This window comes from Neoarius graeffei, chromosome 12, assembly GCF_027579695.1.
Source record: "Neoarius graeffei isolate fNeoGra1 chromosome 12, fNeoGra1.pri, whole genome shotgun sequence".
Taxonomy (NCBI): Eukaryota; Metazoa; Chordata; class Actinopteri; order Siluriformes; family Ariidae; genus Neoarius; species Neoarius graeffei.
Window position 1 is genome coordinate 14,985,678 of NC_083580.1, and position 19,949 is coordinate 15,005,626.

The following is a 19,949-nucleotide window of genomic DNA, read 5'->3' on the forward strand; positions in this document are numbered from 1 at the left end:
TTTTGAACATCTCACTTTTGCTGTTTTTGGTTGAAACTCAGTGTGATAAGATATCGTAATGAAACTTGTTGGACAATGTCTTCATAGTGCATTTATTTCAAGAATAAAAACATTTGTTGTCAATGGTCATTTTCATGGAGAAATCAAGAATTATGTTCAATTCCACAAGGGGGGCTAATAATGGAGTTCAACTGTATATAGATTTTTTTTATATCGTTACATTTTTATCTGTATATTGCATAGTCGATTTGTTCTTGGGATTTTTTTTTTTAATAAAAATTCTATGTTGTTCTTTCCGCATGTCTAATACCTTACTGCTGCAACAAAACTTCCTAGCTTGGGATCAATAAAGTAAATCTAGCTCAATCTATTTGTTGTTCTGTCTTTGAAGGATATTTCAGACACAGCTTTTCCGTAACATCTCTTCCTTAAAGGGGAACAGAGGACAATATATAGAGTAAATAGAGATCTTGCAGTCACGTGACCGGAAAGTACACAGACGCCATCTTGTCGGGCAACAACACCGCTGAATACTGCTGCACTCGTGTACAGAATGGATCACTTTCAACCGACGGACTACACGGCTCATTTTTCTAATGCACAGATAACTAGATATATGTCTAAAATAAACGACCTACAGATTAGTGACCCTTATGGCTTACCGGACGGAGTTTTCACGACCGTGTCAGTGGATCTTGAACTGCCGGAGGTGGAATACCCAGACGTGTATAATTACCTAATCAACTTTCCTTCGCTGTTCAGTGGTGAAGCACTGCGTGCTTATAAATCTCTGGAGAGTTATCTCTACAGAAATTCAGGATTTGTCAGCCCCCCTAAGATGTGGCATCTTGTAAAGAAGAAAAAAACTATTGTCATTGGCCGGGTAAGTCACTTAACTGATGCTAGATATATCAGTAGTATCTAGCATAGCACTGACCAGCCGATTATGGTTGAATATTTTATATTATCAGTTAGATCAAGTATCAGTAGTCTATCACTATTACTGTATATATGGTAAACCTGCTTAATGAAATAAAAACGTATTTGTCCAGTTTAATTTCCTTAGTTTTTACCTTAATTAGCAATACTGATGAATCATAATTCTTAGAATTAAAGATGTGTGAGCATATATATTTATTTACAAGTCCCTATAAGGATTGATCCTTATATTTATAAGGATTTACTACTAAGACAGTGGTAAATTCTTATAAGTTCTTTACTGTTTTTTTTCGTACCACACCGCTAAAGACCCCACCCCAACCCTCTTTTCTCAGGCTCCCACTTCCCGGAATTTTTTTTATTAGAGCAAGTCATAAACTTATGCTGCAAATAACCACATGGATATACTGAAATAAATACATGACGAACCTGAGATGAAATGGTCACTGCACAGGCGCCAGTGATCGTTCCTTCCAGTCGGTATCCATGCCTTGTTCTTGTTGTTTGGATCAGCCCGGCCGATAGCAGCAATCCATTTTGCGCGCCTGTCAGGGTCCCGTGGCAGCCTATGAAACTTTCTTCCTGTTTTCTGACCTCTCCTGTTGTGGCATTTATATGCCATGCAAGTATCCGGCATTGTGGCACGGTAATTTTTGAATATTTCGGCAAAAAAAAAAAAGTCAGCGTCAGAAAGGCGGCGGAAATATGGCGCTTGACCGCCAAGATGGCGTTTGTCTACAATCTGGAGCGGATGTGACGTCACGTGCAAGTGCTCCATATAACAATAAAACACACATTAACGAACCTTATTCAAGACTTACAAAAGTTTTTTGTTCTAAGGTTGGAAAGTTATAGTGTTTTGAAAGTAGCTCGAGCAAACTATTTCCGCAGTTTGAACAGCCCGCCATGATATTAATTTTATCCCATCAGAATGCACGTTCATTTTCTCTGCGTAACACTCATGACGTATGTCTGTGCCCAGTTGTGTTGGCTCATTGAGGTTGGGAATAGCACGTGTGAATCGGAAAGTAGGATGAATTGTAAGTGATCGGCTACACAATGCCACAGTGTGTTGCTTTCGGGTGTAATAACAGGACCGATGGAAAGCGTAACGATCCTCCAGACGTGTCTTTTGCGGGATCTCTTCGTATGATTCGACAGAGCTGTCGCTTTCACTTGATGCGCCCGACGCCATGATTACACGCTTCTCTCCTAGTGCAGTGGGTAGGGCTGACGTCACGGTCTTTTAAAAATGGCGACTCTTGTGCCGTTTAGCGTGCCGACTATTATATTTACAAATACCAAGATACTTCGTTGTTTTCTAGTATATAAATTTGATAGAATACTTACCGTAAGAATACGTTACTTTGTCACATCAGCAACTGTATATATTATATTTGGTACCCCTTTAAAAACATCAGTATTTATCGCATTGTCATGATTTCCCCCCACCACCACCAAAAAAATAAATCAAAATTATTCCATCTAGCACGGCAGCGTCAGAACATTGTTTTGTTTAGTTCTGGTCAGTCAAGTCGTGTTGCTCTAGGGGTGGGTTTCCCAAAAGCATCATAGCACGAAGATCGTTAAATGGTAGAGCGAGCATCACAATATACACTCCCTCTCCTAGTTAAGAGGCTTTTGGGAAACCCACCCTCGTGCATTTAACAGTAGTCATACATGATAAAGTTAGGAACTTGCTAAGTGTAGCAGATGACACAGCCAGAGTGTTTCAGTGCAGTCTGCATCACTGGAGCGGAGAACCTGAAGTTACTGTCGTATGATTTTACAGTGGTGCTTGAAAGTTTGTGAACCCTTTAGAATTTTCTATATTTCTGCATAAATATGACCGAAAACATCAGATTTTCACACAAAGTCCTAAAAGTAGATAAAGAGAACCCAGTTAAACAAATGAGTCAAAAATATTATACTTGGTCATTTATTTATTGAGGAAAATGATCCAATACTACATATCTGCGAGTGGCAAAAGTATGTGAACCTTTGCTTTCAGTATCTGGTGTGACCCCCTTGTGCAGCAATAACTGCAACTAAACGTTTGCGGTAACTGTTGATCAGTCCTGCACACCGGCTTGGAGGAATTTTAGCCCATTCCTCTGTACAGAACAACTTCAACTCTGGGATGTTGGTGGGTTTCCTCACATGAACTGCTCGCTTCAGGTCCTTCCACAACATTTCGATTGGATTAAGGTCAGGACTTTGACTTGGCCATTCCAAAACATTAACTTTATTCTTCTTTAACCATTCTTTGGTAGAACGACTTGTGTGCTTGGGGTCGTTGTCTTGCTGCATGACCCACCTTCTCTTGAGATTCAGTTCATGGACAGATGTCCTGACATTTTCCTCTAGAATTCGTTGGTATAATTCAGAATTCATTGTTCCATCAATGATGGCAAGCCGTCCTGGCCCAGATGCAGCAAAACAGGCCCAAGCCATGATACTACCACCACCATGTTTCACAGATGGGATAAGGTTCTTATGCTGGAATGCAGTGTTTTTCCTTTCTCCAAACATAACGCTTCTCATTTAAACCAAAAAGTTCTACTTTGGTCTCATCCATCCACAAAACATTTTTCCAATAGCCTTCTGGCTTGTCCACATGATCTTTAGCAAACTACAGACGAGCAGCAATGTTCTTTTTGGAGAGCAGTGGCTTTCTCTTTGCAACCCTGCCATGCACACTATTGTTCAGTGTTCTCCTGATGGTGGACTCATGAAAATTAACATTAGCCAGTGTGAGAGAGGCCTTCAGTTGCTTAGAAGTTACCCTGGGGTCCTTTGTGATCTCGCCGACCATTACACGCCTTGCTCTTGGAGTGATCTTTGTTGGTCGACCACTCCTGGGGAGGGTAACAATGATCTTGAATTTGCTCCATTTGTACACAATCTGTCTGACTGTGGATTGGCGGAGCCCAAACTCTTTAGAGATGGTTTTGTAACCTTTTCCAGCCTGATGAGCATCAACAACACTTTTTCTGAGGTCCTCAGAAATCTCATTTGTTCGTACCAAGAGTACACTTCCACAAACATGTGTTGTGAAGATCAGACTTTGATAGATCCCTGTTCTTTAAATAAAACAGGGTGCCCACTCACACCTGATTGTCATCCCATTGACTGAAAACACCTGACTCGAATTTCACCTTCAAATTAACTGCTAATCCTAGAGCTTCACATACTTTTGCCACTCACAGATATGTAATATTGGATCATTTTCCTCAATAAATAAACGACCAAGTATAATATTTGCGTCTCATTTGTTTAACTGGGTTCTCTTTATCTACTTTTCGGACTTGTGTGAAAATCTGATGTTTTAGGTCATATTTATGCAGAAATATAGAAAATCCTAAAGGGTTCACAAACTTTCAAGCGCCACTGTAGGTGTCCAGAGGAAGGCGAGGAAATAAAACTATCCACATACACCAAGAACAGTCAAACCACCCTCACATGCTATTTGGTTTCTTATACATATGCATACTGAAGGTCCTCACGTTTCACTGGCACATCAGTAGCAACTCACGAGTGCATCTAAGGGACAGATTTGTCAAAAATTTTTCCATTTATCAAAAGAAAAAAAGGACGTGCAAATCAATCATAATATTTAAATTCACAATCATGTTTCACCACTCGCTTCCCTTTTCCAGATTGCTGTCTCTATTGTGCCTCTTTTTTTTTTTTTTAATCCCTCATATTCAAGTGTTATGTTCCTGAAATCCTAACATGTACGAGCGTGTCCGTTTTAAGAGTCAAATATATGAAGATTCAGGTCACACAATCTGTTGTATTAGATTACAACGAATGCTGGCTAGAAAATAAGGACCTAGAAACCTCATGCTAGAGTGAACACACTCTCTGAAAGAATAAGAAAAATAGGTACCCTATGGGTCCACGTGGCTTAGAAATAAAATAGTTTTCTGATCCCATGTCCATACAGTGAATATAGCATATATACATCAGGCTTTCGTCTAAACGGGGGAACAGGGGCGCTGCGCCCTCTTACTCTCGGCGTGCGCCCCCTTACCGACTCCGTGAAAACATCCCAGCAACACTACGTGACAATGTGTCTGATCATCAAATACGTTATAATTGCTCCAAAAATATTCCAATCATAGTAGATACACCGCCAGACGGTGCAAAAACAATCCGAATTGGCGTTTTCCAGACCGAGGCGCCATGTTGTTTAGTTGTTTACTTGTCGTGGCTGCTCTCGCGAGATTTGACATGGGTTACATACAAGGTCAGCTGACTTGTAGAGCGAGATTTCTCGAGACTGAATGACCTTTCACCCACCGGCGCGGGAGCTTTTGACAGAAGTAGTTCGCGAGTTGTTTTTGTTGACACTTGGGCATTTAAAGATGTCATCCCGCGGCACGAAGCGGAAGAAAGCCAAAGACTGTCTGGGGCAGAAGAAGATTACTTCTTTCTTTTTCAATGTTGACAGACAATTTGTTACAATTTCCCTCTCAGATAGCCTCAGAATGTCCCATTGGAGCATTTTTCAAAGGCTTTGCACAGCTGGGGGAGGACAACCGGCACCATCTCCCGCCCCCCCTTCGCTCCCTAGCCATGGTGAGCGCCCTCATACTAAATTTTTCTAGAAAAAACCCTGTACATGATATCAATAAATTTTAAAACTCAGTGAAAAACTTGCATCTCAAGCCTTTTTCTAGCTGTTCAATAGTAAGACGAATTGTTATACCGATGACATTGAGTAATACTGTCCTGGTTTTCTTTTCTATAAACCGTGCATTATACATATTAAATTTAAAGCTACAGCTCTTCAACAGGGCGGCACGGTGGTGTAGTGGTTAGCGCTGTCGCCTCACAGCAAGAAGGTCCGGGTTCGAGCCCCGTGGCCGGCGAGGGCCTTTCTGTGCGGAGTTTGCATGTTCTCCCCGTGTCCGCGTGGGTTTCCTCCGGGTGCTCCGGTTTCCCCCACAGTCCAAAGACATGCAGGTTAGGTTAACTGGTGACTCTAAATTGACTGTAGGTGTGAATGTGAGTGTGAATGGTTGTCTGTGTCTACTGGCCCTTTTCCACTACCCTTTTTCAGCTCGCTTCAGCCCGACACGGCTCGCGTTTCGACTATCTAAGAACAGCACGACTCAGCTCGCTTCAGCCCTGCTCAACCCCCAAAACTCGCACGGTTTTGGAGTGGGGCTGAAGCGAGCTGAGTGAGGCTGGGGGCGTGAGCAGACACTCCCCTGTGCACTGATTGGTGAGGAGGAGTGTCCTCACATGCCCACACACGCCCCGCGAGCACGCTGGGATCTGTAAACACCATAAACCCGGAAGAAGGAGAATTACGAATTACGAGAATTTCTGAAGCCTTATGTGCCTCGCCTCATCTATACGCTCTTGCCAGTATCTGTTGGCGTTGTCGGTGACAACAAGCCACAGCACCAAGACCAGCAACACTAACGACTCCATGTCCTCCATGTTTATTGTTTACTATCCGGGTCGTGAGACTACCGCTTAAAAGCTCACTGATGTCACTGTTTGCGCCGCCTAACGACATCATGTGACGTCCACCCACTTTCGCTAACTCCACCCAATGTGTCCACCCACTTCCAGCCAGCACGGTTCAGCGCGGTTGTAGTCGAAATGCAACTCCAACAGCCCCGCTCAGCTCGACTCAGCCCAACTCAGCACGGCACGGCTCAGCCGCGTTGGTAGTGGAAAAGCGGCATGTGTGTCAGCCCTGTGATGACCTGGCGACTTGTCCAGGGTGTACCCCGCCTTTCGCCCGTAGTCAGCTGGGATAGGCTCCAGCTTGCCTGCGACCCTGTAGAACAGGATAAAGCGGCTAGAGATAATGAGATGAGATCCATGATATTCGCCTCATCATTTGCAAGTGTCACCAAGCTGTGAGCAGCATCAGGGCTTGGAGTATTTTGGTTACCAAGTTTGTTTACTGTGTTTTGTTCAAAATACAGTGCTGTGAACTATATTTTCAAAACAGTAAGAAAGCATGTGTTCATGAATAGGCTTAGAAGCATTATTTAGTACTAACGAGCACATTTTGTTTCACAAGTGTAATGTAAAGACTCTTCTAAAAATAAAGTAAAAAATTAAAGCAAATAGCACAAGTTTGATATCCGCTTTTCAATATATCTGCCAAAAAGCTCAAAAACACACAAAACCTTTCGTTTGACCTTTCAGAAGGACCAAACAAAAGCTGTGATAATCAAAAAGTAAATTTTCTTAAAATAAACACCATTTCCTTGATATCCAATCAGTACTCTTGGCGAACCACGAGGTGAATTTCGTTTAGCTTTTTATCTGCTGATTATTTTCCCATACTATCAAGTTATAACGAGGTTTCTCTTATTTCGTTTCTGGTTCTGATTGGTTCCGAAGTTTATCGAGAAGCAGAACGGGTCATAGAACTTGATCAGGATAAGCGCCGATTGTTACGAAGTTTTGCTAGTGTTACACTCATTCTTACAACACGAAGACACCGTGGCTTCACCACTCGTTCTTGTGTACCTTTGATAATACGAGATCACGAGTCGCCGTTCTGGTGATCGTCTTGCTTATGCGCAGTGCGCTATTGTTACACTCAGTCTTACAACATGATATAGTGGCTACAGCCTCGCTTTGCCTCTATGAGGCAGTAGCCACCAAAACGCTACTTCCTAATGACTTTCATAAACGAAAATATTTCATTTGATTTGATCCATTCTTCGGTTGTGCAAAGCTCTACAAGTCTCCCTGATAAACTAATCAGAAGCTGACATCCTCTATAAAATAAAATTTAAAAAAAAAAACCCTTTCAGGTATTCATGTACCCACTCAATTTCCTCGTAACTCACTCTTCGAGTTAAATTGTGTTAGTTTTCACACCAAGTTCACTCAGGCTTGGCTTGCTTTTAAAAAAAAAATAATAATAATAATAATAATAATAATAATATGATCTGACCACCCATTATGAGAACGGAGTGAAATTTTAAAGGAACAGTCCACCGTACTTCCATAATGAAATATGTTCTCTGAATTGAGACGAGCTGCTCCGTACCTCTCCGAGCTTTGTGCGACCTCCCAGTCAGTCAGACGCGCTGTTAATCCTGTTAGCAATGTAGCTAGGCTCAGCATGGCCAATGGTATTTTTTGGGGCTGTAGTTAGATGCAACCAAACTCTTCCACGTTTTTCCTGTTTACATAGGTTTATATGACCAGTGATATGAAACAAGTTCAGTTACACAAATTGGAGTGAAGGTATCAATGCGCTGCCGAAGCACGCAGAAGGCGTTAGTACGCCTGTCATTATAGTGCGGACTTTCCATAGCATAGAAAATCGCTACGTTTCAATTTGTGTAACTGAACTTGTTTCATATCACTGGTCATATAAACCTATGTAAACAGGAAAAACGCGCAAGAGTTTGGTCGCATCTAACTACAGCCCCCAAAAATACCATTGGCCATACTGAGCCTAGCTACATTGCTAACAGGAGTGACAGCGCGTCTGACTGCCTGGGAGGTCGCGCAAAGCTCGGAGAGGTACGGATCAGCTCGTCTCAATTCAGAGAAGAACATATTTCATTATGGAAGTACGGCGGACTGTTCCTTTAAACGGAAAACCTCTTTTCCCCTGTGCATCACTATACTCACTCATCTCCTGCTCATTTTAATGGTCCCCAGTGAAAATAAACGAGAGTAAACGATCATTCTCGGAAGCAGCCAAGACAGACAAATGCAGACGTTTATACAGACACAAAGCTGAGATATGGATACAGACTGTGATTACACAGAAAGGTACAAGGCTAGACTGAACCTGAAAGATGAAGTGATTTAAGTACCACTTACCGCCACAGCGATCATGGAGTCGTCTGGCTTCCATTCGGCCTGCTGATAGAAACCAAACTGAGCAGCTGCCTTCTCCGATTCGATATAACTCACTATCAGAACGCTGGGCTAGAGAGAGAAAAAAAAAAAAAAGAAAATGTAACATTCAACTACTCCCAAAGACAAAATTGATTTTTAACATCTACAAAAAGAAACACTGAAAAGGAAAAAAAAAGGTTTTATCTTACTACATTAAAGATTCAAAACTTTCTGAAACCAACATCTGATCAGCTACTTTCAATCAGTTTGTAACCTATTCAGATAGAGAAATTTATTCATTTTATTAAAAAAAAAAAAAAAAGATAATGCCTCAGAATTGCGCATTGTGACATTTGTGACAGAATTGCGCATTTTCTCGTATTCTACTTTGTATCCTCATAACACTTTGTCACAGTCCCTTCTTTTTTCTTTTAAATTTATTCTGTTGTACTGCCATGACCGTCTCATATCATCTCTAGCCGCTTTATCCTGTTCCACAGGGTCGCAGGCAAGCTGGAGCCTATCCCAGCTGACTACGGGCGAAAGGTGGGGTACACCCTGGACAAGTCGCCAGGTCATCACAGGGCTGACACATAGACACAGACAACCATTCACACTCACATTCACACCTACGCTCAATTTAGAGTCACCAGTTAACCTAACCTGCATGTCTTTGGACTGTGGGGGAAACCGGAGCACCCGGAGGAAACCCACGCGGACACGGGGAGAACATGCAAACTCCACACAGAAAGGCCCTCGCCGGCCCCGGGGCTCGAACCCAGGACCTTCTTGCTGTGAGGCGACAGCGCTAACCACTACACCACCGTGCTGCCCTGTCATGACTGTCTATTCTACAAAATAAAATCAATCGTTCTTTTCTACCGTCTTCATAATGCTTTCTATAGATGACTTGCAACCACGTGATCAAAACGTGCTATGTCATGAGCGTCCGCCATGATGGTGGATATACAAAGCAGCTAAGATGGCAGCCGCTGAAAGCGCGTCTGTAAACAATACCGAATTCTCAGCATTACCACAATTTGAACAGTCGAGCGAAGATTTGATACAAAAGAGGTGTGTGAGGGATTTTGGCCCATATTATTGAAAAAAAGCCAGACTTTTCTGAAGACGCTTCTACCGACCATCGAGTACGAATACAGGTCTTTTCGTCCAATAGTGAAGACATTTCGTCTAAAGCTTCTCTCATATGCACTAATCAATTATTTTATATTTCAGGCATTTGTTTCTTCAAAAAAAAAAAAAAAAAGGGGGATTCTCAATGGAATTTGACTGAAGCAAACCACATTTTGTAAAGCAAATGAGTGCCACAGTATGTGCGCTATGACACCAAAGAGCGTACTAAAGCCAGGCGCACACGGGCGACGTCTCATAGCAAGCGTATTGCGATTTTTGGACGCAAGTTTCCCCTTTCGGGTAGCTGCATGTGCACGTTATCTGCAACCAGAGGGAGATTTGGGAACTGGGATGCAAGTCACGTGACTACTGCGTGGGCAGGGATTGGCTTAGCTTTTGGAGGAGATTGCTTCGTTACCACAGACACGCACACGCGGTGATATCTCTGCAACAAGTCAGCGACTGGCAATCTCTTGTTGCAGAATATCAAGCATGTTTGATACCGGTGATCTGCCACAAGAAAAAAATAAGTGAATTAAATCGCTGTTGCAAATAGACCCCTTCGCAGTAAACGTCATTCATACGTAAGCGGAAATTGCGCGCGCAGCCTGGACCCAAAAAAGACTCAGAAATGCCTAGTTGTTGTGTTGTCGGGTGTCAGAATCGTAGCAGTAATGGGGTTAAAATGTTCAGAATTCCAGCAGGATCTCACCCATTCCAAAAAAATCGCCGACGTCTATGGCTACAAGCCATCAAACGTGTAGACTGGGATGAAGGCACCATCAAAAATGCGCGGGTTTGCAGCGCCCACTTCATCACAGGTAAGATCAGGCTATTTATTAAATCTTTCTTTTTTATTCTTTCTAGTCTTCGTTTATTGATGCAGCAAAATACTTTGGTAACGTTTGTCTGATTAGCTGGGTCATAGTTACACAATGTAATGAATATTGTTGGCATGTTAACTTAGCTTTGCATGCAATTGTGTTTGTAGGAGAGGTCTCGCTTGACTCAAGCAGTCCAGATTTTGTGCCATCATTATTTGTGTATGCTGAAAATCACAATTTTAAATCAAGGATGGAAAGGTAAAATTGTGTGCCCTCACTCTAAATGCCAACTTACGTTGACTGCTCTAACCTAGCTCCCGCCCCGTTCAGTTTCATTTCTGCTCTCTGCCTCTCGCTTTTTACGCAGCTCTGATTTCTCTTCGCTGCACTCTTTACACTATCATTCCTTTCATGCCATTACCTCCTGCAAATTGCTGTTTAGTGTTGGGATTTGCTGTTGTAGCTAAAGCCACATTGCCATCACATCACTGGCATAATTTGATTAAAACAAAATGAATATGAATGTCCCATTGTTAATCAAGTTGTACATGCCCGCACATAACAATCATATGCGTCTAAAGACTTGTATGCACCAAGTTTTTCGTGGGTGTACACTGAAGTCTTGTCAATAAGGTACGAGTATATATCTGGCCATTGTATACCAGGGAACTTACTAACATCGTCCGTCCACTCTCCGGTAGGCGATGTCCACTTCTCATCTCATCTCATTATCTCTAGCCGCTTTATCCTTCTACAGGGTCGCAGGCAAGCTGGAGCCTATCCCAGCTGACTACGGGCGAAAGGCGGGGTACACCCTGGACAAGTCACCAGGTCATCACAGGGCTGACACATAGACACAGACAACCATTCACACTCCCATTCACACCTACGGTCAATTTAGAGTCACCAGTTAACCTAACCTGCATGTCTTTGGACTGCGGGGGAAACCGGAGCACCCGGAGGAAACCCACGCGGACACGGGGAGAACATGCAAACTCCACACAGAAAGGTCCTCGCCGGCCATGGGGCTCGAACCCAGGACCTTCTTGCTGTGAGGCGACAGCGCTAACCACTACACCACCGTGCCGCCCACGATGTCCACTTGTTAGAGTTAACTTATTTATGTAGCGTTCTCGATCTTGTAACGACAATTGTTTTGCATAATCTGACAGCTCATAATGCCGGTCTATGGGCAGCGCCATTGTTTCTGGGTCCAGGCTGCGCGCGCATCCTGGCAACGGTCGGTTTGTTTACAAACATGCGAAGGGGTCTATATCCACACACTAAGCAATTTTTCACTTGCGTCAAAAAGTTGCATGATCAGGCAACGGATGAAAAAAAAAAAAAAACAACCCCGCCCGTATGAGCCAGGCTTAAGGGGGGTTACCACATAGACCCGTGCCACTTGCTGACCCTGGGATGAGTCAAGTCCCTCGTCATTACAGGCTGCTTGCTTGCATGTCTATGTTTCAAGCTGGATCATATTAAATCTTCAGGCACAGAGCAACGTTGTCGCAAGGACTTCGTTCGCGAATCCCGGGCCGAGGCGCGATCCTACCAACCAGAGACTGCTTTTTCGAAGGGGGAGGCTTAGAGGGAGGTGCCTGTAAAATTTGGCTTTGCTGAGAGCTCCACTGGCAGAGTTATTAATTTTTAAAAGTTGGCTGGATCGTATTAAATTTTTTTAGACGCTGAGCAGCGTTCTCACAGGGCTTTTGTTCGCGAACACCGGAATACCTGAAACATAAAATAATTGATCGTGCGTATGAAAAAGGCTTTGGATGAAATGGTCATTGGATGAAGTGTTCTAATCCCCTCGTCTCCTCTCTGTACTAAGCCTCAGAGTTTCCTCGCCCTCTTTCTGAAGCACGGACAGAATTCTAAAAAATTTTTGTTTTTTTTAAAATATCAGAACGTGTCATGATCACAAGTACTGTTGTGACCACAACCATATACAGCACAAAGAACGCTTAAAGCAGCAGCAGAACAGGGCTGCGCACACGTGATTTTTGTATGGACTGTTGCTTGACCCTCACATTCATATATCTACCAACATGGCCGACATCCGGGTTTCTATTTTGCTTTGCTGTCACTTGCAAGTCAAGGATTCGGTCATAGTCCCTTTTAATTTATTCTGTTGTGCGGTCATGACTGTCTATTCTACAAACTAAATAGAATATGTATAATATTATTTGTCTCTTTTCTACATCTTTAAAATACTTCCCATTCTATCATATTCCCTCCTTTTCTTTTATAACGCATTCTATTATATTGTCCCAACTGTCTATCCGACTCTATATTGTCATGATCAATGCTGTTCTGTGACCATGCATCCATTATCTGTAGCCGCTTATCCTGCCTGCGACCATGCATCCTATTCTCTATGTTCTCTCTCGTCACATTCTGTTCTGTTCCCTCCCAAGTTTTTCTACTCTTTCAGTCCTGGGAATGACTCTGAACTGCAATTAGTGGGGAGTCTCAGGTCCAGGAGGACTTGAGTATTGGGGAGAGTGAAGTTACCCCTTAAATCACCATTGCTCCCAGGTCCGCTCTGACCCGCAGTGGTAGCACCTACCTGGGTTCCAGCTATGGGTTAAATAGTACATCACCAACAAGGCACTGGCAGCAGGGCGCTTTTCAGTGCAATGTGGCAGATGAACCCAACAGGGTCAATGAGCCACTCAAATGGCCAACGGATGGCATCACTCAACAAGGCAACAGTCAATAAAACTAAATCAGATCAAGTTTATTCGTATAGCGCTTTTAACAATAAACATTGTCGCAAAGCAGCTTTACAGAATTCGAATGACTTAAAACATGAGCCAATTTTATCCCTAAATCTATCCCCAATGAGCAAGCCTCTGGCGACGGTGGCACGGAAAATCTCCCTCAAACGACATGAAGAAACCTCGAGAGGAACCAGACTCAAAAGGGAACCCATCCTCATTTGGGCAACAACAGACAACACGACTATAACAGTTTTAAAATGACGTCAGTTTCATTGAGGTTATAAACTCTTCATTGATGGAAGTTATATCCATAAACAAACCCAAAAAAAAAAAAAAATCGTTTGCCATGTCCTTGGTCACCAATTCCACTAGGTGTTGAACATAGAGGCGTGGAGTGATACAAAATGGTAAAACATCCCAGTTTGCTTATACTAAATAATCTCTTGGAATGCCACTCGTCCAATCAAATTACTGGACCAGAACTAACCATCGTATAAAGCAAATATCTCGGGGTGTGTGGATTTTTTCCCCCCTTCCCCCAGTTATATGAATCACTGACTGCACAAAGTTTGAACAGACTGACAGATTTTGGAGGGGTGATGAAAGCACACAAAGGCGTGTTTAGAAAGGGAACAGCATGCAGGAAAGTAAACAAATGTCCCATGTTTGCGCTTAACTAGCGGCTAGACATGTAGTTTATGGGGATGAGACATGAAACGTTGAGACACTGATCTTTGGGCTTCAACGATACCATTTTTTCCAGAGAATAAAAAAAAAAATACTTGTCTTTTAGTACTCACTGATACCGATACAGTATAATATGACTGAAGCTTGCAAGAAAAGTATGCATTTATGGATGGAGACTCACAATGAACTGCCAACATGTAACTCCTAAGCTCGAGTAAAACATTATGAAAGTCAGTCATTTATCTGCGGTTATGCTAATGAGACACTGGACATAACCTGCTGCTCCAATTGTTTGGTGAAGCTCGCTGCAGTCATGTCATGCAATAAACTTGACCCCCCCATGAAATAGTGTATCCTTGGGAAGACTGTGCGACATTGGTACGACTTAGAACATTGTACTTCGGCTCCAACACATTCAGGAGTCAACAAAATTCTACATGAAATGACAATTTCAGTATGATTATCATTCACTTATGCAATTTTTCTTTAAAAAAGATGTTTGACTAGAGTGCTCATGTTATAAGAACTGCTTTTCATACTGCCTTTTAATATTTTTGCCCACTGAGTAGATTTGATTATATTGGAAGGGTATCCTGAAAGGGGTGGCCACTGGGAACTCCATAGGTCTCCTAGGGGACTTCAACACTCACATGGGGAATGATGGAGAAACCTGGGGGGGGGGGGGGGGGGGGGGGGGGATTGAGAGGAACGGCCTGCCTGATCTAAACCGGAGTGGTGTTTCATTGTTGGACTTCTGTGCTAATCATGGATTGGCCATAACAAACACCATGTTCAAGCATAAGGTGGTTCAATAAGCGTACCTGGTACCAGAACACCTTATGCCAAAGATTGATGATCAACTTTGTGGTTGTATCATCAGATCTGTGGCCGCATGTCTTGGACACTCAGGTGAAGAGAGGAGCAGAGCTGTCAACTGATCACCTAGTGGTGAGCTGGATCAGATGGCAGGGGAGGCTGCCAGACAGACCTGGCAAACCCAAGCATGTGGTGAGGGTGAACTGGGAAAGTCTGTCAGAGTCCTCTGTTCATGAGGAGGTCTATAATTCCCACCTCTGGAAGAGCTTTTCGTGCATCCCTGGGGAGGTTGGGGACATGGAATCTGAACAGACCATGTTCAAAGCCTCCACTGTAGAGGCAGCTGGTTGGAGCTGTAGCTGAAAGGTTGTTGGTGCCTGTTGTGGCAGTAACTTAAGAACCCACTGGTGGACACTGGTGGTGAAGGAAGCAGTCAAGCTGAAGAAAGAGGCCTTTTGGGCTTGGTTGGCCCAGGGGTCCCTTGAGGCAGCAGGAAGGTACTGGGAGGCCAGAAGCATTGCAGCTTTGGCAGTTGCTGAAGCAAAAACCCAGGTGTGGGAGGAGTTTGGGGAGGCCATGGAGGACTTTCAGTTGGCCTCAAGGAAATTCTGGCAAACTGTTTGGCAACTCAGGAAAGGGAAGCAGGGCTTGCCTTAGACTGAGCGCAGCTGAGAAGGAGAATTGCTGACCTGAACTGGGGATCTTGTCAGGTGGTGGAAGGAGCACTCTGAGGAACTCCTGAACCACTCCTACACATCCTTCATAGAGAAGGTAGAGTCTAAGGACTTGGGTGGGGGAGAGCTTCACCCACATCTCTGACAGAGGTCACTGAGGCAGTCAAGAAGCTCCTTGGTGGCAAGGCTTGGAAAAGGCTTACCACCGTGTCTCCAGAGGGCTCTTATGGGGGGCACCGTGGGAATATGGGGTCTCGGGGGCCGTTGCTACGAGCAGTCCTGTCCTTGTACAACCAAAGCATGAGCTGTATTCAAATTTTCAGTACAAAGTCAAAGCACATTCCCAGTGGGTGTTGGACTCCACCAAAGCTGCCCCTCATCACCGATCCCGTTTGAGATGTTCATGGATGAGGGGTGAGGAGTGTCTAGCTTGGGAACCTCAGAATTGCATCTCTGTTCTTTGCAGATGATGCAGTTCTGCTGGCTTCTTCAGAGCGTGACCTTCAGCAAGCACTGGGATGGTTTGCAGCAGAGAGTGAAGCAGCTGGAATGAGAATCAGCACCTCCAAGTCTGAGGCCATAGTCCTCTGCCAGAAAACAGTGGAGTGCTTCCTCCAGGTTAGGAAGGAGTTGCTGCCTCAAGTGAAGCTGTTCAAGTATATCAGGGTCTGGTTCACAAGTGATGGTAAAATGGAGCATGAGATGGACCGGCATCAGCAGTAATGTGGGTGTTGTACCGGCCCGTCGTGGTGAAGAGGGAGCTGAGCTGGAAGGCAAAGCTTTTGATTTACCAATCTATGTTCCAACCCTCACCTATGGTCATGAGCTTTGGGTAGTGACCGAAAGGATGAGATTGCAGATACAAGCAGCTGAAATGAGCTTTCTCCATAGGGTGACTGGGCTCACCCTTGGAGACAGTGTGAGAAATTCAGACATCCGGCAGGATCTTTGAGTAGAGCCACTGCTCCTTAATATTGAAAGGAGTCAGCTGAGGTGGTTCAGGCATCTGATGAGGATGCCTCCTGAGCATCTTCCTTTGGAGGTTTTCCAGGCACGTCCAACTGGGAGGAGACCTTGGGGAAGACCCAGAACACACACACACACACACACACACACACACACACACACACACACACACACACAAAATCTCTCATCTGGCCTGGGAGCACCTTGGGATCCCCCAGGAGGAACTGGAAAGCGTTGCTGGGGAGAGGGACACCTGGAATACCCTGCTTAGCCTTCTGCCGCCGTGACCAGACTTCGAATAAGCGGAAGAAAATGAATGAATGGATGGATGGGTGGGTAGATTTGAGCATATGATGCTGGTACCAGCATCAGTGCATCCCTAATTAACTCAGGAACAGTCTGATGGACAAGACTGTCCATTTAGGAAGAGTTCAGAGGCAGGAATAAAGAGGACTGTTCCAGGACCATTTCAGTTAGGGAGATCGTGTGGATTGAGAGAGACAGAAAGATATCGATCCAGAACCTGTTTAACTAGTGAGATCCAGTGTTACTCCAGAGCACACTGATCTAGGGTCAGTTCAACAGAAGCAAGACACAGAGCACCGAGTGGATGGATCAGTTACACAGAGGAGACCTGGTGCAGGGTCAGGTCACTAACACATCACATGCAAACCAGATGCCCAGTCTCATTGGATTTGCTTGGCTCAATGTCTGCGAGTGAGAGCAAGCGCGCAAGCCTTCAGAGTTGAAGCCATCAGCAGTAACAGAACCACATTTTTCCTGGAGCATGCTCATAATGAAAAAGCAAGGACTACTCAGGGTTCCCACTGGCACTCGTCATTGACAAAAGTAATCCATCAGTGACGAAGAGAAAATTACTAGCAGTCGTCACCATGACAAATGGATTATCCATCTTCATCATCATAAGTCATGTTTTCTAGAAATCCCTCCATAAATCCCTCAGTTTGCTAAAATCCAACCCCAGTGAAAAGACGGTGGGAAGCCAGAGTGTAAACAATGAGCATGTGCTTATGACAAATAAATAAATAAAAAAAACTACACAATGACCAAATGGGTGCCAAGCTTTTGACCAATCGCAGTGCATCTTAATCAGCTTCATGTGGTGGTGTAATTATCTCTGCGTGAACCAAAAACAAATGGCACAGTCTAAAGCTGAAAGTTTTTTGGGCGGGCTTCTTCAAGCATACCCACAAAAATACTAGTCTACTAGTAACGACCAAACTGCATGATAAAACAAACGTACGTTATCGTGAGCCTGAAATTACAGCACTCAAGTTTAACAAGTGCCATGCAATTATTACTTCTCAGAAGGAACACGCAACACAAGCAGAGACGTGTATGAGAACAACTTTACATGACTATCACTATAACGCAGCTTTCTGCACACAAACAGTTGACTGATTTAATGACTAATATTTTCTAACATTTGCTCTCCTAAAAATCATTTGGCTATCCAATCTAATGTGCTAGCTAGAATGACAGGGAAAAGAGTCTTAACTAAAAGTACCATGCATATGGATAACCACAGCAACCACGACCTGCAGCTCAGGACCCATTTCTCGGGCTGTAGAAAATGATGCGCAAACCATGATACATGTACCCCTTTTCCACTAAATCAGTTCCAGGGCTAGTTCATAACTCGTTCAACTTGCGAGCCAGCTGAGAACCAGTTTGCTTTTCCATAGCTCGTGGTGCTAAGGGGAGCCATGTCATTACGTCGCTGTACATGTCAGTTACGTCGCTACGTTTGCATAAACCTTGGCATGAATATCGAAGCGAAAACAACACGGAAGAAGCAGCAGCAGCAACAATAATAATGGATGACTTCGCGTTTGTACAGCTGCTGCTTCTCGTCGCTTAAAAATGGCGATCTTTCGCGGTCTTGTTATTGTTGTTGGTCTTAACAACTCCCCCCCGCTGACGTAAGCAGTTCTTTCCTCTGGCCCAGCAGTGTGTTGGTGCTAGCCTGGAACTGGTTTTTCTGGCCCCAGAGCCAGTTCTTTGGCAGAGGAAACAGAAAACCCAGTTCCAAATTAAGCACTGGCCCCGAACCAGCCCTGGAACTGCTTTGATGGAAAAGGGGCAATGGAGAACAGACCAGGAAGGAGATAGAAAAAGAAATAAACAAAAGCACTGAGCATGACTGTGGGTGTTTTTGATGAAAAGTAGAATAACTGAGCGAAAGGAGAACAAATGTGCCTGGGTGTGGAATAAAACAGTGTAAGAAAGTAAAACACACACGTATACACTCAGGAATGTTTTGGAAGGGCAAGCAAATTCTTTTTGTGGCCTTCCTGTTCCTCTCTCTAACCGGCCAATCAGGGACAACAAAGGAGGGTAGAAAAAGGAAGTGTGCTTCGGTGTTTCCTATGGGACTTGAATCAACAAACTCAGACTGGTATTCTTTTCTCAGACTATCGGAGACATTTGCAGACCGAAAAGGAACGCTTTCCTGGGAAAATAAAAAAAGTCAAATATGTAGTTGCTTAGACTGCGAGACGGAGTGCCATTACTTCACAACACATCCTGTGTGTACAAAATCTAGCAGTTAAATAATACAGAAAAGGCTCCATGCAAGAGCAAAAATGCATATGAAATGCATATAGACACTAGACAGAATTTCCTTTTCTGGGGAGAGAGAGAGAGAGAGAGAGAGAGAGAGAGAGAGAGAGTGAGTGAGTGAGTGTCACGATACAAAATACTGGCGATATGAATTTTGCTGCTCCAAAGAATGTTTACTAAATAGTCGAACATCGGAAGGTAGTTATGGTAAACCGCACCACGGCTTGACCACGGCCTGAAATGGAGGTTAAAGGATATGGGACATGAAACATAAATGCACGCTATATCAGTTTCTTTCCATTAAAAATATGAATTAATTGCATCAACAAACACAAAATCATCTATTAAATTCAACAAAAATGTTTTTTTCGTGATGATTATATGGCTGTCACGTGATCATACGTCACAAAAACTTTCAGGCACAGCACAAGCGGGTAGATGAATGGAGAAGTGGATGACAAGAAAATTGTTATAGTCTTTAAAGTACACTGAACATCATGGTGTATTGTGCTGCTTATGGTTGCAATAATTCCAATGGGAAATGCCCTGGAGTAAGTTTTTTTGCATTCCCCAAGGACCTGAAGCTGAGGAAAGTGTGGGCTCACCTGCGCATGTGCAGTAGGCTTCGCGCATGCGCAGTAGGCTTGGTAGGACAAATCCAAGAGGTAGGATAACTTTATAGAACACCTGTTGAAAAAACTTTGCACCTACTGTTTCCCACAAACTGTGTTCGGACCATTTCACTGAGGATTCTTTCA

The 19,949-nt window shown here is 43.7% G+C and overlaps 1 protein-coding gene across 1 annotated transcript in view; it reads right to left on the reverse strand.

The window, feature by feature from the left end:
• ric1 (RIC1 homolog, RAB6A GEF complex partner 1) overlaps window positions 1–19,949 on the reverse strand; it is a 187,525-nt gene that overhangs the window by 126,617 nt on the left and 40,959 nt on the right. Inside the window, exon 2 of the mRNA XM_060935572.1 lies at window positions 8,761–8,868. Coding sequence (XP_060791555.1) covers window positions 8,761–8,868 — 108 coding nt within the window. The remainder of the gene's footprint in view (window positions 1–8,760; window positions 8,869–19,949) is intronic.